At 51.4% G+C, this 21,327-nt stretch overlaps 1 protein-coding gene across 11 annotated transcripts in view; it reads left to right on the top strand.

The window, feature by feature from the left end:
• Eps15l1 (epidermal growth factor receptor pathway substrate 15 like 1) overlaps positions 1–21,327 on the top strand; it is a 74,295-nt gene that overhangs the window by 46,855 nt on the left and 6,113 nt on the right. For 5 of the 11 annotated variants that reach the window (XM_032919407.1, XM_032919410.1, XM_032919408.1 and 2 more), the window contains exons 20-22: positions 154–214; positions 912–994; positions 10,608–10,740. In XM_032919407.1, the coding sequence (XP_032775298.1) occupies positions 154–214; positions 912–994; positions 10,608–10,740 (277 nt within the window). The other 6 variants (XR_004389788.1, XM_032919414.1, XM_032919411.1 and 3 more) reach the window with 4 other exon arrangements.

Below are 21,327 nucleotides of genomic sequence, written 5' to 3'. Positions count from 1 at the left end.
GCATCTGTTGAGGATTTTGCTCCACTGCCCAGATTTGTCTAGTCACCCCACCCTCCCTGAGGTGCAGTATTGTTCATGACATTTAAAACTGTTAGGGAAAGTATGGTTTAGAGGCTAGATATCAGAGTAAACTTTTTCTCTCTCCTCCCTCAGCTCGACCCATTTGAGTCCAGTGATCCCTTCTCATCCTCCAGCATCTCCTCGAAAGGTTCAGGTGAGAGAGTCTTGAAGCTCCTGTCCTCCTGACCACGTCACACCTCAGTAATACCATCAGTCCCCAGATAAGTGTGCCCTTCGGGGAGACGTTCAGGTCTTTGCCTGAGACTCTCAGGCTAAAGTGAATGCCCTCCTCCCCCATCTCACCCCTCACAGGGCTGTTTTTCTCCGCAGGAGCTGGCTTTCTTCCAGACTGGAGGGTTTTCTGTTAATAACCAGTGCTGTGGGGGCTCATTGTTCTTAATGGGGACAGTCCACAGTTTTCCAAGCTTAATGGCACCCACATCTTCCTAGCACTGGGAAACTGAGGATCACTTAAGTCTCATCAGAACCCGGTGTGGTAGTGCACACCTTTAATAATCCTACTCTGGGGTCAGAAGCAGGGTCTCGGAGCCCCAGACAGGCCTGGGCTGCAGAGGGAGGCCCCCACACACAGAAATGGCCATTCTCAAATGCTTCATTCTCTTCATCTCCTCTGCTTCTCCTGGACTGGTGGGATGGCAGATTCAGGCAGGAGCTGATCTGTCCTTTACCCACTGTGATTCACTGACCTCATAGGAACCTTCCTCCTGGAAACATTCACAGCCCTGAGTCTCTTGCTTCTAGGATTTCCAAGGGCAAACTTTAGGGTTGCCCTTGACTCTTAGGCGCATCTGCTCAGACCATAACCCCAACTGTGTTGGTGCTACTCACAGATCCCTTCGGAACACTAGACCCCTTTGGAAGCAGCTCCTTCAGCAGTGCCGAGGGTTTCGCTGACTTCAGTCAGATGTCCAAGGTAAGGCCCCTCCCAAGAAGGTCAAGCCATGGCCTGTGTCCACATGCTGCTTGTGTGAGTAGGCGGACATGAGTGCTGTCACATGTGCGTGTGCCTGCACTTGTCACACTCTTGAGCACAACTGTACACAGCAGTGAGAGGACAGGTCCACTGGAAACTGCTGTAGCCAAGCTGTCCCACAGGTGCCGTCAGCCATTGCCCATCTTGCTCTCACTAGCGTCACACAAGGATCAGCTCTGAGGATATGAAGTTGGCATTTCTGTGGCCAAGCACACTTTTCTGTCTGCCAAGGCTCTAGGGAAGGAAGAGATAGACTCGTTGGTCCCAGGAGGCCAGGATAACAGGCCTGAGGCTTGAGGTATCTGGATAAAGTTGACCACACAAATGCCTGAAGCCTCCATAGACTAAACTCTCAAGGGTATTGGATGGTGAGCGCAAAACAAGTGCGAATGAATATGCACAGGAAGAGCCTGCACTACCTAGGGACAGAAGCCACAGCCCTGTCTTGAACAGAAATGTCTGAAAGGCTTCCTTGTCTGCTCTGGCTCTGGAATACACTGTGGCTGGCGTCACTCATTGAAAGGTACATGATTAGAGAGCCACATCTTGAACTCTGCCAGAAGTCAGCCGGCAGGTAGTCCCGCCCCCAGACGACCTGGTTGGGTGTAGGCTTTCCTCCAGTACTTAGGAGGCTCAGGTGGGAGGACTGCTGTGCCTTAGAGGCCAGCCTGGGCTCCACAGGGAGACAGACCTGTGTGGAGAGGAAAGCAGGAGGGTTCATCCTTATCAGGACCTTGCTAACCTGGTCCTGGTGAGAGGGACTAAGTCCTAGATCCTAGCCCAACTCACCAGGTGCGTTGTGTCAGTTGGTTTGATGTATGTTGGTGTCGTCTTTGACAATGAATAAAAAGGTAAAGCCAGCCTGTGGCAGCAAAGTAAGTTAAGGACAGTGTCACAGGTATGCTGTCTCAGCCCTTGTTTGTCTGACCCAGCACCTTGTTTACTCTGCTCTCCTGGCAAGGGACAGATCTATCCTTAGAATGGTGTGCTGTGCCTTACAAATGCTCCTCATGGGGCATGGTTTCCCCAGCAGAGTCCTTCCTCCTACTGGGGCCATTAGGTGGTGAGGGAGTCATAGGTCAGCAATCCTGTCCCCTGTTGGCTCTGTCCACCTGAAGGAGACAGTGGGAGGGAGTTCTGAGGGTGCGGACATTCCCTTTATCCATAAAGATGGGTTGCATGGTGCCCCAGGAGATGGCATCTCTCCTGTGGCATGACTCGTTCACTGTGAACATGACAGGCTGGACTGTGGGTGGCGTCAGGGGCCTTGCAGGCTCGAGTTGCATGCAATTATTTCCTTCATAGTCAGATGGAAAGAAGCTGCCTGGGTGTGCTCAGTACAGAGTCAGTGTTTTTCTCTCTTCAGTTTGAGGTTGGTTGAATGAATTCAGGTGTGGAACCCCGAGAGATGGAGACCAAGCACAAGTGGCAGCCAGCACCCAAACCTGGGCTCTGTGCCCTCTCTCAGCATGCCCTCTTTATGCTGTCTCAGCTGCCCAGTCATTCTCAGGTGTCAAAGGCTGGCAGCAAGAGCAACACTTGACATGCTACCGTTTTTCAGCACAGTGACAAGCACACACAGAGGCATGGGGAGGCATGGCTTCAGGCAGGAGGCTTGCCTCTGGCACACTTAGGAGCCCATTGTGTGCAGATCCAGAGGCAGCCAGTCCCCTAGGCAGCACCTGGTACTGACTAGGCAGAGGCAGCCGCTGGGCACAGGAAATTTCGGCCACATGGGGGCAGTAGCCTACAAGGGCTGGTGATCAAGGTTGTGTCAAGCTGTCTTCAGTGGGTTCCTTTCTGCTCTCTAGGCTCATTGTCAGACTCAGCAAAGGCCTGACCAAGTGTACATGGGGTCTGAGGCTGTAGGTTCTGATGGAGGAGTTTCTCTGCTGTGCTGTGGCCACCGGCTGGCTGGTTATATGGATACAAGCTGCCCTACTTAAAAGAAAGAACCTCATAGAAAGAACCAGAGCACCAGACACACAGGAGGGGACTACATGGGAAGAAAGGGTTCCTTGGGAGTTGGAGAGAATGACAGCTATGGGAATACATCACAGATGTGTAAAAATGTTAGTAAGTTCAGAGTGTTCAGTGGGTGGCCATGCACATGGCTGTGGGCTGGGGTCTGTGCTGTTCTCCACCTGATATGCGGAGATTCGAGGCTGGAGAAAGCGCTTGCTGCCATCCCTACCTAGTCCTTCCTCAGTCTCTGCCCAGCTACCCCCAGATACATAGCCTCTTCTCCCCAGGAATATAAGCCTATGTTGCTGGGTGTCCTCTCACCCCCAGGCCCCATGCAACTGGGGTAGGAAAGCCAGGCTCTGGGCCAGGACAGAGTTGGGGAGGATTGTGGAAGACCTTGTCTCATACAGTATTTGCACCATCCTGGGGCTCCTTGACTTCATGACAGTTGTAAGGACTGGGCCTGCCCTACCCCCACCCACTACTGATTTTCCTCTCTGGTTACCTTGCTAGTTTTCAAGAACAACACCCGGTATAAATACATTTGAAGGGAAATGAAAGTAGAGTGGCAAGGGCTTTTTTTTTCCTCTTAGCTTTCTTTTTTTCTTTTTTTAACCATCACCACCAGCCCTTCCGCACCTGAGCAGGGTGGGGCAACAATATGTACCGTTCCTCAGTCCTCGAATTAGAGTGTCCCAGCTCTGCACAGCTGTGCTGAGGAAGGTGACAGCAGGCTAGTTCCAGCAGGCATCCTGTGGTAGAGTCTGTCTTTGGGTTACCACGGCTGCGATGAAACTCCATGAGCAAAGTAACTTGGGGAGGAAAGGGTCTATCTGGTTTACACTTCATATCACTGTTCATCACCGAGGAAAGTCAGGGCAGGAACCTGGAGACAGGAGCTGATGCAGAGGCCACGGAGGGTGCTATTCACTGGCTTGCTCACCCTGCTTTTTTTTTTTTTTTTTTTTTTTAAGATCTATTAATTTATTATAAAGTACACTGTAGCTGTCTTCAGACACCAGAAGATGACATCAGATCTCATTACAGATGGTTGTGGGCCACCGTGTGGTTGTTGGGAATTGAACTCAGGACCTCTGGAAGAGCAGTCAGTGCTCTTAACCATTGAGCCATCTCTGCAGCCCTCACTCTGCTTCTTAAAGAAGCCAGGACCACCAGCTCAGGGATGGCACCACCCACAATGGGCTGGGCCCTCCCCCATAATTCACTGATTGAAAAAATGCCCTTCTGGACCCATTGCCTCATCTGAGGCTCCCTCCTCGCTAATGATGACTTCAGCTTGTATCATCTCGACAGAGGCCAGCACGGGTTCCCAGCTGAGTATTCTAGGCACTCGCTAAGCCTCTATAGCATTTGTTCGCTTTAAATGAGCTCCCTGGCAGCAGGTGTGGTCAGTGGCCTAGGCCTGCAGAGCATGGTCAGGCCCCTGAGTTCATCCCAGCCTGCAGCCAGAAAGGAGATCAAAGTGAGTGAGTTCCCTAAAGTGTGTTAGAGCACTCGAGAATGCAAATTAGCTTCTCACCCTCGCTGCACCCGCACCCAGAAGAAAGGCCACCTGTGTAGTAGTAGTGACTTTCAGCCGGAATGTGGTTTGGTTTGGTGTTGTTGTTTTCTTTTTCTTTTTTGAAAATCTTTGCATTGGTGCTGATGGAACACAGGGTCCCCCTGCATGCTGGGCAGGGGCTTCACCTTCAGTCCTTTTGGGCTATTCCTCGACACTGCTCTTAAGAAGGTATGAACAACCTATGTCGATAAGATTTTGAGGCAGTAGCAGTGGTTAGCTCACCCCTGCCTCTGAGTCCTTGCTGTCAGTGAAAGCATACCTTGTTTTTCCCCAGCTCCCAGGCCCTGTGGGAAGACTTTTAAAAACAGCAGCCTTACATCCAGCGCCTGAGTAGGAAAGAGCCAGTTCCAGAGACTGAGAAGCCTAATACTGTCAGAACGGCTCCAAGGGGGCCCGATCTCAGCACCTGGGAGGCAAAGGCAGGTGGATCTCTGTGAGATCAAGGCTAGCCTGGTCTACATAATGATTTAGACCATCCAAGGATACACTGAGACATTTCCAAAAAAGAAAGAAAGAAAATAATAAAGTGAACTTGGAGTGGAATATTGCCTGGCGTTGTGGACAGAGCCCGTATGAGGGGAGCCAGGCTGACACAGTCAAGCCTGTCCCTTTCAAGGTAACAGATAGTTCGGTGGACTTAAGCCCCCTGGGGAGGTGACATCTGTCTGGCCTGGGACATTGCAGCCACCTGGAGAGTCAAGCAACACTGGGTCCTGTGTGGATTAGAAAGTAGAACTGCTTAGGCCCCCATCCTCCTGCCTGTGACTCAGGAGACCTGTCCCAAGAAACATCCTAAGACCAAGAAACCTCATCTGTACTGCAGCCTTCTCTGCCGTCAGGCTCCTGGATTTCAGACCCTGGACTCAGGACTGAGTACACATGGGCTTGAGGGCTTACGCACTGTCAGCTAACGAGTACCTTTTTGTTTTCTTTATTAAATTGCATTTCTTTGGGGGCAGGGTATCATGGCACCCATGTGCCAAGCTTGAGTCAATATTTTTTTTCCACCATGTGAACCCAGGGATTCAGGTCACTAGGCCTGCTTGCAAGTTTATTGAGCCATCTCTCCAGCATCAAAAGATACTGAGTGGTACACATCTCTCATCCTGTGTCTTGTCTGGAGGCTAGAGTAACATGCATTTGAGGGCAGCCTCAGGTTATAGCAAGACCCTGTCTCCAAAAAACAAAACAAAACAAAAACAACCACTAACCTGTAGATGACCCTGTTCTATCTCTTCCCAGTCCCCAAGGCAGGAGGAGTTGAGAGTCTGTAGACATAAGCTTCAGAAAGAGGTGGGATCGCCCACATGCCTCACGATACAGAAGTGTCCTCTTAGCCTGTGAGGACCCATCTTGGGAGCCCTCCCCCAGTGGATGCCTGACCCTGTGTTCACTGCTCCCTTTGCACTTCTGGAAAAGCATGACTTGTAAACAAGGAACAGTTGGCAAGTGGAAGAGTTACAGCATGCTGCAGTAAAAGTTATTTCAGACTCAGGAACTGTTTTTCTGGAACCTTTTCCTCTTCATGTTCTCAGCATGATGGACCATGACAAGGTGGGGCAGCTGTATTCACTGTGCCATCTCTGCTGGTCTGTCCATCACAGTACAGATGGGAAATCAAGCAAGGCACAGGCAGTTGGACTGGGATTTCAGCCCAGATTGAGTAACCCAACTCACCTCTGACCACAGGGGCCTGCAGCCTGACCAGGATGATCTGGAAACTTCCATGGACAAGCTTTGAATTAAGATTCTGCCATTTGTGTATAAAGACTTGAGAGTGTTCTTAGTAGAGTCTCTACTCCTCCCTGCTCTGCAGCCTGACAGCCCGCCAGGCCTTCCTGCATGAAGCTCCTAGCTCTACAGAATAAGGATTTGGGGGCGGGGGAGGGGGGGTCTGGTTAGGTCTGTGAATCTAGAGGGGTGGGGGTAGGGGCTGGAGAGATGGCTCAGTGGTTAAGAGCACTGACTGCTCTTCCAGAGGTCCTGAGTTCAATTCCCAGCAACCACATGGTGGCTCACAACCATCTGTAATGGGACCTGATGCCCTCTTCTGGTGTGTCTGAAGACAGCTACAGTGTATTTATATATAATAAATAAATCTGTTTTTAAAAAGACTTCCTGTAAATCTGGGGCTTACAGAGCCCGGGTTTCTTGGGTATGCATGTGCACATGTGCATATGATGTGTGCGTATACGTGTTAGATGTCTTCTAACCAATCTTATTGTTTGAGATGCTTTTCACTGACCTGCAGCTCACAGCTTCACTTAGACGGGCAAGCCAGCCCTGGTGGTCCTGTCTCTCCCCCTGACTCTAGGGCTGTAGACGTAGACCACAGAAGCAGCAGCACCCGGCTCTTCACAAGGGTGCTCAGGTACTTTACCCATTGGCTGTGTCTCCAGCCCCAGAACCCTGTTCTCTTTTGGAGAAACTACCTTCTCCCTGTGTCCCCTCCTGGCTGTTTCTCCCCTGAAGCCATGCATATCAGACTGAGAACAGGGATAGTTTCCATGTTGTGGCCCTATGCCTACCCTGCAGACAGTGCCAGGGTATCCAGACCTAGGTAGTGGACAAGGTGTATTGGGTCAACACTGATCCGAGGTATATCTGGGCTAGCCACATTGATTTCTGTGCCTTAATCTGCCTGTGTGTAAAGCAGGGGTAATGGTAGTAGTAGAATTCTCTCACAGGCCCCTAGGAAGGAGGTAAAAGTAGCCATCTCCTGCCCAGGAGCTTCCAGAAAGCATTGAAGGGCCTGGCAAGAGGCCTGCTGTTATCAGCTTGGATTCCATACTCGTAAGCTACAAGTCCCTGACACGCGCTCCTGCAAGGGGGCGGTGTGTGGCCAGAGCCAGGCTGCTTCTCTGGTTGAGTCACAGTCTCCCTTCAGTCTGACTCTGCCATGGGTCCTGAGTTCTCGGGCTCACTTTCTGTCCTTGGCCTGCCCTGTTGGAGGAAACAGAAAACACTGACTCCTCTCACTCTCTGAGGAGCTTCGTGTCATCTTCATTTTCACTTCTGCCCAGTGTTTGTAGACACCTGGGATGGCAGCTGTGCCATCGTGCCTGGCAACACTGGATATATTGGACCTGTACTTCGCTCATTATCTTGTATGCTGGGTAAAACGTGTTGCTGTCCACTTTATTAAACATTTCACTCTTTTTGAGAAAGGGGCTGTCTTAGTGTTACCATTGCTATGATGAAATGCCATGACCAAAGAAAGTTGGGGAGGAAACTTTATTTGACTTATACTTCCACATTGCTGTTCATCATCAAAGGAAGTCAGGACAGGAACTAACACAGGGCAGGAACCTGGAGTCAGGAGCTGATGCAGAGGCCATGGAGGGTGCTGCTTACTGCCTTGTTCCCCATGGCTTCCTCAGCCTGCTTTCTTGTAGAACCCAGAACCACCAGCCCAGGGATGGCTCCACCCACAATGGGCTGGGCCCTCCCATCAATCAGTAATAAGAAAATGTTCTACAGACTTACCTGCATCCCGATCTTATTCACCCTCCCCGCCCCCCGTGTGTGTGTGTCTGTATATGTCTGTGTATCTGTTTTTCAAACCGGGTTTCTCTGTAGTTTTGACTGTCTGAAACGTGCACTGTAGACCAGGCTGGTCTCAAACGCAGAGTGCTAAGATTAAAGGTGTCTATCACAGCTGCCCGGCTCCCTCCCCTCTCAGATGACTTTAGCTGTGTCTAGGTGACATCAGACTGTCCATCACAGGGTCTCACTATCACCCTAACTGGTCTAGAGCTCAGAGATCCTCCTGTGCTGGGATTAAAGGTGTGTGCTACCATACCCTCTCAAATATTTCACTAAAAAATTTGTTTATAAATTACTTTATATGTATCAGTGTTCTGCTTGCATATATGCCTGTGCTAGAGGTCAAAAGACAGAATAGGATCCCTAGGGCTGCAGTTATAGACAGTTCTGAGCTGCCATTTGGGTTCTGGGAACCAAACCCAGGACCTCCGCAAGAGCAGCCAGCACTCTCAGTTTCACTTTAATTCTTTTAAACTATATTTTATTTTATTTCTCTATGTGTCGACTGCCCATGTGCGTGTGTGATTACTTGAGTTTCCTCTTTCTACCACACAGGTCCAGGGATTAAGCTCAGGTTAGCAGGCTTGGCGACAGTCCATGCCGGCCCCATTTCACTTCCCTATTTGCTTGCTCTCCACCAGGTGTGGTAACACCTGCCTATCCTCCTAGCTCCCAAGAGACTGAGGCAGGGGGATCAGGAAACTTCAGGACCACCCAACACCAGAAAGCAGTGTTTCTTACCCACCCCTCCCCACACAGCCGTTGTCCTCTCATGTGGAAGGAACCAGCTTTCCTGTGAGCACCTCAGTTGATCTTGTCTCTCAAGGCTGTGTCCCCCATTGGTCAGAGGCACTGTACCCTATGATGCTGACACACAGGCCCCTGCCAGCCACCATTCTGCACTGACCCTGAACCATAAGTGGAAGAGGCCTGTACCACAGGAGGGAGGCCCAGGCAGAGTGATGACCGACAGGCAGGGCTCAGCCAGAGTGGGCTCCAGCTGTTGAACTACACATGGGGTCTCTAGGTCTTGGCTGAGTACTCAGGGGCGTTCTCAGAGCTCCATGGGTCATCGTACCAAGCCTTGTTTGTTTGTTTGTTTGTTTGTTTGTTTGTGGAGATGGGCTGGGGATAAGGCCCAAGACTAGGCCACAGGAGGATGGGACCCTGTATGCCTTGAAAAGTGCTTGGAATGTGATCTTGCATCAGCCCCATGGTGCTGGTTATCTCCTGTTTACCCAACCAGCTGCTCTCTCCACCATTGTACCAGCAGCCTCTCTACTCTCACACCCGCCTGTCCCTCCGTCCTCCCTTTCTCTTGACTCATCCATCCATACTTCCTTCATCAGTTCATTCTTGTGTCTACCCACTGTCCATCTACTTGTTATTCCATCCATCTGCCCTAGTTTCTTTCATGTTGTGCTAATAAAATATTCTGTCAACTTTAAGGGAGAGGGGCAGGTTAGTTTATCCCTGTGTGGAAGTCAAGGTAGGACTTGAGCAGCCAGTCACATCCCTGTGATATCGACTGTTTGAGATCAGGGAATAAACACGTGTATATTTGTATTTAGCTCTATCACTTTCAGGATTCCCTACTTAGGGAGTGGTGCCGCCTACAGTGGGCAGGTCTTCCCACCTCAATTCATGTAATCAAGACAGTCCTCTCCCCCATGCCTACAGGCCAACCTTATCTAGACTTTGAGCCCTCGTTATTGAGACTTTCTTCCCTGGTGATTGTAGATTCTGTCAAGTTGAGGGTTTAAACTAACCATCCAACTACTCATCCATTTACCCATATCAGTTTATCCCTTCATCTGTCTACCCTCCCACATATGTATCCATTAATCCACATAGCCATCAACCCACCCATCTATCTAACCATTACCCATCATCTACATACCTGCTCACCATGTGTCCCTTCATCCTGTCAGTCCACGTGTTTACTCCTACTCACCATCTGATTTCAACTGTCTTATTTCAGGCAGGGAAGTGGGGACTAGTTAAACTGAACACTGGACAAGGGAAACAAGCTGACATGGCTACCAACAGTGGGTGGAGATAGTACTGGATATGCCAGCAGATGGGGGTGGGCGGCCATTGGAGCAGAATCACCTGAATCACCTGGTGGGGCATAGAGAGGGTCTGTCCCAGCACCAGTCCGGTGAGGGCTGAGACCATGCATGTCTCTCTGATCATGAACAGAAGTCCCGGGAACCCATATCCAGTGTTGAGTTGGGAAAGAACCTATAATGTAGCAAGAGACGCCACTGGAGGACAGGGTTACTCTCTGCTGCTTGTATTGGTGGCTTTCCTTAAATGCAGAGGGCCTTGCTTCTGAGGGTGGAGGAAAGCGGGGGCTTGAGAGGACCCGGGTCTTGCCAGGGCTTTTGGTGCGGGAGCATTTGCTCAGTGCCTTCTTTTTAATGTCTATTTTTGCCTCTTTCGTGTCCTCTCTTACAGCCCCCACCTTCTGGCCCCTTCTCCTCCTCCTTGGGAGGCACAGGATTCTCAGATGACCCCTTTAAAAGTAAACAGGACACTCCTGCTCTGCCTCCGAAGAAGCCCGCTCCTCCACGGCCCAAACCGCCCAGCGGTCAGTACGCTTCCTCCTCTCGCGGCACCCGCCCGTGGGGACAGGGCGGCGGGCACAGGGCCCCTCCATTGAGCAGCCCAGAGTAGAGCAAACCCCAGGGCAGGACGTCTCCTCTCTGCCTCCTCTCTGCCAAGTTGCCTCCCTGTTGCGCCCCCACCCCAGTGTGCTGTGTGTGCTCTGCTGTTTCCCTGTCCTGTGGTCAGGCTATGACAGTATCCACGCATGGATCCCCACTTAAGGTGTCCTCATGAGTGGTTTTCCATCTGCACGGTCCCTCAGTGTCTGTCTAGCAGCCTCCTGGCCTCGTGCCTTTTTCAAAGGGGCTCAGGGAGGGCCTGGGGTGGCTACAGCAGGGGCTCAGGGTATCCCTGACTGGCTGGGCACTGGGGTAAGGTGGTGGCTTTCGTAGATATTTTGGATGAGCAGGATGGCCTGGTTCTCCTTCATTCTGCTCTGCTGGTTGAGATAAGGCTGCCCGAGGGGCTTCCCGTCCTCTTCCCTGTAACCTCACTATCCTGAGCCCTGCTTTCCAGAGAGGGCCAGTGTGCCCTCCCTGTACTTGTGACTTCTGTGTTAAGAGCTAGGGACAGAGCTCACTGACTCAGTGGTGGAGCACTTACCTTGTGTGCCCAAGGCCCTCACTTTGGTCTCCAATACTGAAGAAGGAACATCTGGGTGACACAAATGTGCAACATCTCCTTTCTAGTCCCTAATAAGAGCAGGTGGCCCTTCGAGGGACCTAGCCTGCCCCAGCTTGCTCGGTCCGTATGATCACCACTTTCTGCATAGGATGGATAGAAGGACATCCTGAGGAGGCTCTCCTCCCTTCTTATCACCTAGGCACACCCGGGTTTCTCAGGAACAGTGTCCACACTGCCTTCCTTACAGATGAGTCCCCAGGGGTCTGGCCAGCAGACTGGGACTAGAGTAGATTCTCTGTGAAGTACTGGAAAGGCTCAAGAGCCTGAAGGGCGCTTGTGAAAGATGTTGACCCCAAAGTGCAAGGGAGCCCTTCTGCTATGAATGGCACCCTGCACTCTGTCACCTCAGTAGCCTCATGCAGTGGAACTCTGCCCAGGGTAGAATACAAGCATGTTCATGTAAGCACACACACCCACATATACATGCCCCTCATTCACAGGCAGTGTTTGTGTACACGCCTTCTCATCACATGTGTGCTCACATACATGTTTCTCTTTTAAAAATATTTTTTATTCCTGGGTTCGGTCCCCAGCTCCGAAAAAAAGAACCCAAAAAAAAATATTTTTTATTTTATGTATATGAGTACACTGTAGCTGTCTTGAGGCACAGAAGAGGACATCGGGTCCCATTATACATGGTTGTGAGCCACCATGTGGTTGCTGGAATTGAACTCAGGACCTTTAGAAGAGCAGTCAGTGCTCTTAACCGCTGAGCCATCTCTCCAGCCCCTTGCATGCATATTTCATCACTCAAGGCTCACATGGACCTCGAAAGCAAAGACTTGGACATGTGTGCACCTGTGTGCATGGTTTGCATATGTGCTCATGGTGCCAAATGTTCAAGTGTCAAATGAGAATGCATTCCCCTAGTACGCCACACTGCCTGTGTCAGATGTCATTCATTCACTTACATGCTTGTAAACACATCTGTCCACTCACTCCTGCATCATGTGTATCTCTCATGGGGACACACTCCAACAGTATGGACACCATCCCACACATCCTCCCATGGCCTTCTGATGTCTGCTCCTTGTGCTAGATTTAGAGAGTAAAAACAGCTATAAAATGCTGGGTGAGCCCTCAGTGGCGTCAGAGCCACATCTCTCAAGAACAGGTCCAGGATTGGGACCCTAGGGCCATCAGCCAGCCCTTTCTGAGGCGCTCTAATGGCTCCTTAGTGGTTGATGCAAAGCTGGGCTCTGTCACAGCCATTGTGACCTTGGGAGGCTTGGTGCCACTCATCTCTTCTGCTGCTAATGAGTCCATGAGATGTGGCAACACGATGCCCACTTACCACAGAGAGTCACAGGGAAGATGGCATCTGCACCTGGCCTTGGCCCCCCATTCTGCCCATTTCTTGTCTCTGTCACTTGCCTCTTGCTCTTATATCAGCAATCAGGAGAGCCTAGCCAGGAGAATCCAGCATCCTGAGAATCGTGGCTTTCATGCATTCTAACCCATGAGCAAAGCACCTGTAGGGGCCTAAGCCTTATTCATTTCACTCTACCCAGAAGCAGCAGCTGGACAGAGAGGCGCGGTTGTGTACACACTGCTGGGTGGTAGGTACAGATGTGTGGTGGATGCACGTCAGCCCAGCATCCCGTGGTGTGCTTGTGTTGATCTCATCTTAGTGTCTAACCATACAGGCACCACTTGGTACCTGTGCACAGCTCAGGAACCTCCCCTGCCTCAGCTGACCTGCTAACTAGTCCTGTTTGATGGACAAGCATTTGGCTCTTTGCCCCAACTCCCTGGTTCATGCATGAATTTGGAGTGCAGCCATGCACTTCTGCCCTGTCCTGTCCTTATCATCAGCCACAGCCATTTACCCAGGTCGATGGGCAACAGTGCAAACTGACCAGCTCCTGCTGCAGCACTTGCTCAGAAGCCAGGGCACTAGGAGACATAGCAAAGCCAAGGTGGGACCTTTATCTTATTTTATGGTGTTTGAGACAGGATCTCTAGCGACTGGGGACTCAGCCATCCTCCTGCCCCACCATAGGCTGTTTTTGGATGGTGCTTTTCTCCCCACCCATTTTCCATTGGGGAAAACGATATGACCAGAGTACAGCAGTAACTACCTTTAGCTGATCATACCCCATCGCTCAGACCCTTGGGATATCAGACTGAGAGCGCTGCAGTGGGCTGGGCCCAGTGTGGCTAGGAGGGGATAGAGGAGGTGGGGGGTGCCTGCTCCCAAGCACCCCCAGAGTGCTTCCCCAGACATTGTGATATATCTGACTCGGGAATCATGAGGTACAGGAACTTCTCTGCAGTCCCACTGCCCCACATGTGAGATTGGTCTTAGGCCACCACCTTCCTGCCTGGGCTTTTCTAGCCCAGGGACAGTGACTGCTGAAACCCTGCTGGATTCCTATTTCTGGAAGTGGCTAGTGGGCTGTGGTCCACCTGTCCAACTCTAAGGGATTGTTCAGTCAGGCTGCTTCGAGGGGTGTGAAGGCCCCAGGCAGATGTCCCTAGGCAGCCCTGAGTCCAATATGTAAGTAAAGCATTGGCATGGTGACGTTGTGCTTGACCTGCATTGTATTGTGTGTCCACCCCCCACAGCCACCTGTGTTACCTGGGCCTGACCCAGATGAGGTGATAGTTCAGAAAAATGTCTTCTGTTGAAAAGTGTTGGTGTTTAAGGTGTCAGACTTAAAAGCCAGCCCTGGGTCCCCTGAGAGTCATCACCTGGGATGAGTGTCAGTTGGGTCTGGGAAGCGTGTGGTTGGTTATGCACTACTCTGCTGCCGTGTTCTGTCTCGGAGTTCAGTCCGGGCCTTCACAGAGATCAGCTTGGTCTGTTGCAGTGTCTCCCTTCCCAAGCCTCTGGACAGTCACTGCTGCTGTTAGCTCCTGAGCTGGCCAGCAGCTTATGCTAAGGGTTTTCTCCTTGAAGCTTCATAGTGAGCCGTAGGCTGCTGGGTGTGCACAGAAATGGATGTGTTGAGAGCTCTGCATTCTCGTGCCTGGAGATCTTTTCTAGAAGGGTCCATCAAGGTATCGAATAGCTTGCAGGTGTCTGTCTGGGACTGAAGCAACTGATTGCTTTCAGACACACGCAAAACAGCCCTGAAACCTGCCGTTTGGAGTGAGCACACACCTCCCTCAGGTAAACAGTGGTGTATTTTCTGCAACGGACGGAGATGGAGATCAGTCAGAACTCACCGCTGAAGTTTCTAGGTAAAAGTTGTTGATTTGCAAAGAGAGAAACAGATTTTTTTAAGCTCAGGAAACGGCTGTGTGGGCGTCAGTGATTGGGTTGCCTGAGATAGCGGGATCCTGGTGGGCCCCACCCTACCACTTCCTGCCAGTGCTGCCCTGCGGCTCCCAGCAGAACCTACCCGCTGCCCCAGCGACACCCACTCACCAGCCAGTCACCTTTAACCTCTCCCTAAGTTACTGATCATCTTTATAACTACTCATGACCTCTCCACCCCGTACAAGGCAAGATATACCACAGGAGTAAGGTCATGGTAGCTTTTTGCCCCTTCCCCACAGTGCTACTGAGAGTGAGCAGCCCTTACCCAGGCACACAAAATGGTCTAGCCTTGTGTTGAACTGGATGCCTCTTCCAGAGCAGACGCAAAAAGGCATTCCTAGCAGACAAGTCGCCCCCCCACCCGTGTGCAGTCTCTGCAGAATGGCCATGGCTTTCTCCGTCTCACTGGTCTGCAGGCACAGTACAGGGACAGCTGAGATTGTAAGCAGCCCACTCCTCCATGCTCTCAACCTTTCTGTGAGATCCCAGGAAGAGGACGGAACCTGCCGGTCAAGGCCCTGGTGCTGGCAGTCCTGTCTGTGCCCAAGCCGCTTGTCACTTGGTATTGTCAAATGGCATTGCTGTCTGAGCCTGTGGTTAGCACCTCTGCCCTGAATATAACTACTTTAATTCCGTTCCCACGATGGTGGCAAAGAGATAATACGTTGGGTACACTGGAGAGTTTAGAAAGGACGTACTTGTTCCATTTCGGGAAGATTCTGGCATTGAAGCAGTCTCCCAACTCCCACATTCAGTGCACCCAGTGCCCTGCTATTGGCAAGGCAACTCTGGAGGTCTGTCCCAGGGCCGGGTCTAACCCAGCTGTGGATGCTGACGAGGCACCCGTTTGCTGTATGGGCTGCTTTCCCAGGCTGTGGAGGAACCCATGCTAATCCAGCTGGTTTCAGCAGCCTGCAGGCTGTCTGCCGTTGAGGGCAGAGTTAGCTGAACAGTTTGAAAGTAGAAGCAGTGTGTACCTCAGCACACCCACCCTTCTGCACCCAGCAAGGCGGATCCACTGGGTGTCCTGTGACCTGATACTCAACGAGTAAACAACTCACCAACGGGGTGGGTCACAATCTGAACAGTGGAGGCTCTGGGAGACCTGCAGGGTCCTTCCTACCTGACCTCTGTGGTAGTGAGTAGGCAAGAACAACAACTTGCTGAAGGTCCATCCTTTGATCACCTGAAGGACTCCGGCTGGGGCTCCAAGTATATAAATTATTCACACGTATGTTTCACCCTGTGGTGACCCCAGTATAGATGCTTACAGCTTGTAGTCAGTAGAGGTCAGACCTTAAAGACAGCCAGGGTCCTCTCCAGACCTGTGACCCTTTCCACCACAGGGTACACATTCCCACTGTAGACATCGCAGTCTCTAAAAACAGACTTTATAAAGCGTGGCAGGGCGTCTACTTGCCCTTTGTAGAGGTACCATTCTGGTTATGCTGGTAAAGTGGGAGGCACTGGCAGCCCCTGTGGCTGTGCATGCAAGAACCCAGGGCTACCCTCACTGCCTGGCTTCTGTGTAGATAGCATCTCCCTGAGCACCCACTGGGACAGAAGGATCGTGACAAAGGTGCTACTGGAGAGCAAGTGTCTGTCGGTGACACGGTGAAGACTGACAGGTGCAAGGCGCAGTGTCTTGTGTATGGTGACTCATGCCTGTGATCCCAGCACATGGGGGCTGCCGAGTGAAGCCCTGTTTCAGAACACAGAGCAGGTGATTTCTGGCAGCCTTGCTCTTGCCCGTTTTCTTTTGCAGGCTAATGTTGCCCTTCATCAGTTCCTCAGAAATCATAGCCTTGTGTGAAAACTGAAAGAAAATTGTTTTCCTGACTTCAAATCCATGTTTCCTTTGTGGACTCAGAGCAAGTCGCCACTGGCTTCCTTTGCCATGGAGGAGTGACACCATTGTCCACCCAGCCTGCCAACCCTAGAGATTCCCATGACCCCTGCCCACTTGACAGCAGGCAAAAATAGTCCCAGCACAGGTGGAGATAACAAATATTTGTTCAGCTTTTCTCCTCAGCTCAGACCTGAACCTCATCCTGTCCCCTCCAGTGTGCTGAGCCGGTCTTCTCAAAAATTGGTAAATATTTTTGGTGGGAAATGTCAGCACCATGATGTGGTCCAGGACCTCAGCTTTGTATCATCTGGGCTGCACTGCTCTGCTGTGCTCCAGTCTGCCTGGTCTTCAGGGCTCCTGCCTGCAGCCCTCAGTGGCTGGCCAGCAAGGCTGTCAGAACGAGCCATTGGCAAGACGGAGGTATAGGCGAAAGGATCCCTTTCTCAGTTGAAAGTCTGAGTCAGGCAACCTGAGTTTTCTCTTTCTTCTCTGCAAGCACTTAATCTTGTTTTGCTGGTTGGCCAGGGCAGAATGGACTGAGATCCCTAGTGACCTCTTGATGTCCCTGCCCTGTGTGTCCCTGCACCCACACCCAGCTCCTGACAGAAGGACTCCCAGAAGCCTGGTGTGTCAGCAACTGGTGCTGTTGAGGGTAAAGACTCCGGAGGTGTGTGTCCTCTGGGAAACCTGGCAGTCGTGTGGTGCCCATGTCAGGGTCCACAGCAGCAGTGTAGGAGTCCTGCCTGGGTTGCAGAGGATAATGGCTAGGGTGGGGCCGCTGCCCTGACCACAAAGCTTTAGTCTTTGTTTTTCTGGTTGTCTTTGGGGGGATGTTTTCCTGTATTTATCTCCCATCTGCAGAGCTGCGTTTTTCTAAGTACAGCAATGAATTGTGTCCACAGAACTCAGAGTCTGACGGGCAAGCGCATGCTCTCTCTTGGTCATATGTTGTTTTATTTGCATTTCCATCCCACCCCACCCCAACAGAATCTCTCACCCTGCACCCCAGGCTGGCTTGCCTGGAACTCACAATCCCCTTGCCTCGGCCTTCGAGGTGCTGAGGTTTGAGCTGTGCACCATTCCTTATGTATGTGGTGCTGGCCAGAGCCCAGGGCTCCCTGTTCTCCAACATGTTGAGTGTTCTAAGTGAGCCCCAGTCCTGACATTTGATATTCTTCGTAGTCAGATTTCTAAGGACCCCTGATCTCTGACTGTCCTCCTGCATCAGCCCCTTGAATGGAGAGTCTACCCTCTCGGAGCTGACTAGTGACTCCAATGCGTTTTCTGAGCCTGGCTCTGGGAACTATTCAGGGGAATCCCTGAAAAGCAAGCTGGGAAAGGGATAGGCACCTCCCTCCCCTGTAGTCTCTGGATGTGCTGGCCCTGTTGCTGAAGAGACAAACAGCTTCGGAAACCAGAGAGATAGAAAAATTAAATTCCTACCAGGGTGGGGCCGGCCACTGAGTAATTTTTTTTAGCAGAGTACGCTGTGGTAAACCATGGAGTTCGTGTTGTTTTTGCCTAAGTCAGTGCCGTGTGTGGTTTCGGTACACCGCTTGGGCGGCTGTTGAAACTGCTGTGGTTTCCACACGGGCCTACTGCGCCTCTTCAGTCCCTCAGCCAGTGCACCGAGGGCATGGGCCAGGGGTGCCATGCTTGCTGGGGCACCAGCCCTCGGAGCTCTCGTGTAACTCTTATTGTTTGTTATTTTGAGAGTGGTCTCGCTGTCTTAGAGCCAGTCCCTGGCTGGCCTCAAACTCAGAGATTCCTTATACCTGGCCAAATAATTCCTTTATCATTGTTACAGTATTAATCATTATACTTAGGAGTTTTGTGTGTCTCTTGCCTTTGTGCTAATTTACTGTATTTATTTGCCTCTGTGCATCCATGAGTCGTTGGCACACGATGGGGGTCAGACAGAAACTGGCAGGAGTCAGTTCTCCCATTGTGTGAACTTTAGGGATTGACCCTGGGTGATCAGGTTTGGGAGCAAGCAGCTTTGTCTGCTGAGCCATTCAATAGTCTCTTGTTTTGTCGTTGAGACACAGCCTCGGTATGTCACCCGTGCTGTCCTTAGACTGCAGATTCCCCCCTCATCAGTTTTTAGTTTGTTCTGATCCCGCCTCCGTAGCCATTTCTCCATGCTCCTATCAGAGAGCCGAAAGCACTGTGACCTTCCTCCTGTGACTGGGGCGGACAGAGTGACTTTGTCACACTCAGAATCAACTCCACCTCAGAAAATAGGGAAAGCAATTACAGAGTTAGCAGAAGTGGTTACATAAAAGCAGGAACTAGACCCAGCCTTAAAACAATACAGCCACCAAAAATAACTCAGGGTGCCAAATGGGAAGCCACGGCTAGGGGCTTCCACCATTGCTCAAGTCCCATGCCAACATGCGAGTGGCAGGGACCTACAGCGCCTGTACGCCTGCTCGACAGCACGGGAAAAAAAACAAAACAAGCACCCAAGAGAAAACCGTCATCCTCTTCTGAAAACAAGAGACACCGGTTGCCGCTGGCAGGTTTCATGAGCGCAGTCACAATTTCTAAATAACGGTTTCAGCTGCACCGCGTCTCGGTGTCAAAGACTTTTCATCTCTGATTCCCTCGGTGTTCTCAGAAGCCCCAGCCTCACATGGCTGCAGCCAGCTGGCTGCCCAGGCGCCCCTCCTAGCAAAACTGTTTGTTTCGCTTTATTTTTTAATCCCCCAAGCTGGGGGAAGAGTTCTTCATCAAAAAGATGAGAGAGGTTCAGAAGTGGTAGTCATCTCCTGTCCCCGTTCAGGTGTCTTCAGACCTGCCCAGCATTGCCACAGCGCATGAAATGTCCTGGTCTTAAATTATTGTTCATCGTTTTGGAGACAGGCTCTCCTGTAACCCAGGCTTGCCTTACATTTTAGGCAGCTAGTGATGAACTTGAACTCCTAGTCTTCCTGCCTCAGCCTCCCTGTGCCAGAGTCAGGCATGATGGACCATGCCTAGTTATCCGTGGGTAGGGAATGAATCCCAGGGCTTCACTCCAGGCTAAGCAAGTACCCTACCCTTGTTTTTATTTGTGAAACAAAGCTGGCTATGTAATATAGTCTAGCTTCAAACCCAATCCTGCCTCAGCCTCCCGAGTACTGGGATACAGTCTACATAGCATATTTAAGGCTACATGAGACCTTTTTTCCATAAACAGAAGAATCCTGTTTCTAATAGTGACCTTCTGCATAGCTCCGGGTCAGAGCTGTCAAGTACGGACTTGATGGTGGGCTGTGGAGACAGGCTGAGAGCAGGCTGGGTGGGGATGTGTGGGGATGTCCCTCCACTCTTCGTGACCCTCCAGGGTCCAGCTGCTGCAGCCTCTTACCTAGCACTGGCCCAGTACTAGACCTGCACAGGCAGTGTTCATGTGTGTTTGTACATGGTACGGATGGGCTTCAGAAACCGTGGTAGCACAAGATGACGTCTGCTTGGAAAGAGTGCCCATGTTTGGGGGTTACTGCAGAAGTCTAGGAGGAGAGTTGGTGTGGTCCTGGGCTTTTCTGATGTTCAGATACCTGGGGAACTCAGATTTTGTGCTATGGAGGGCCACATTCAGTCAAAGCCCTCCCTGCCACCTCCTGGTGGGGGACTGGAGATGGAGAGCAAAGTCCTGACTCTTAGACAAAGTTTCCATCCCTGAGAAGAAAATGGGAAGACACAGCAGGCTTCAGTCCCAAGTGCCACAGCAGTGACAGGGAGCTATGTAAGTCCGGCGGTGAGTTGGCGCTGGATGGGCTGTGCAGATGGGGGGAGGCCTGGCAGAGCACAGATGAGGCTATGAGCGTGCTAGGCTGCTGGGGAGAGGGCAGGTCTCTGGCAGGACCCCTGGCAGGAGGAGTTGCTTGGGAAGGAAGTTTTAGAGACAGTGAGCAGAGAGCACACTCAAAGGAGGACAGGCACCTTGCCCATGTCACAGTCCCTTCTCCTGGCTTCCCTTGGCTGAGGCTCTCGGTACATAGGATGTGCTTATAGTTACGTTCACTGCAGTCTGGGGACTGAGGGCGGCGGCGATACCCTGTCTCGGTGTTAAACCTGTATCTGTGTTTGTGAGCCTCCCCAGTCTGTGGTCTGCTCCCTCATCACTGTTGGAATGGGCCTGCTGAGGACTGCCTTGCAGGAGGCTGGAGGTTGGCAGCCGGACAGGGAGCAGCAGGAGTACTTGGTAATAGAAGCCATGGGGTTATGGCTGCTCTAAGGAGCCATGTGTGTGCCCACCCTTCTAACAGTGTCTGCAGGTCTGTAACCATGACCTGGGCAGAAATCTGAGGAGACTGGGCGTGGTGGTACATGCCTTTAACCCCAGCAGTCAGGTAGTGAATTCCAGGCCAGCCTGCTCTGCGAGGTGAGATCCTGCCTTTAAAAAAAAGAAAAATAGAGGGACAGTATAGTGACACTTGACAGGCTCTACCATGGCCACACATCTGCTGTGTTCTGGTGTCATAGTGCCCCACTCCAGATGTGTCCCTGTGAGTATATGAAATATATCACTATAACAACCACAGGTGCCCTTGACTACCCTGTCAGGTTCTTATCTCCATGGTGGCACCAGGTTACTGTGATATGAGACTTATTTCTCGTGGTGCTGTACCTCTGGCCTAAGTTAAGCTGAGACACAGCCTGGATCTAACCTATTGCACTTCACAGCTGTGCCCCAGCTGCCACAGCCGCCTCCAGAAGAGAGCTGCAGCCTTCTGTCAGGCACATGCCATCACCAGATAGCTGCTAAGTATTACCCCAGTCTCCCC

Source organism: Rattus rattus, chromosome 13 (assembly GCF_011064425.1).
Source record: "Rattus rattus isolate New Zealand chromosome 13, Rrattus_CSIRO_v1, whole genome shotgun sequence".
In the NCBI taxonomy this organism is placed as follows: domain Eukaryota; kingdom Metazoa; phylum Chordata; class Mammalia; order Rodentia; family Muridae; genus Rattus; species Rattus rattus.
This window is presented reverse-complemented; position numbering and strand designations above follow the sequence as displayed.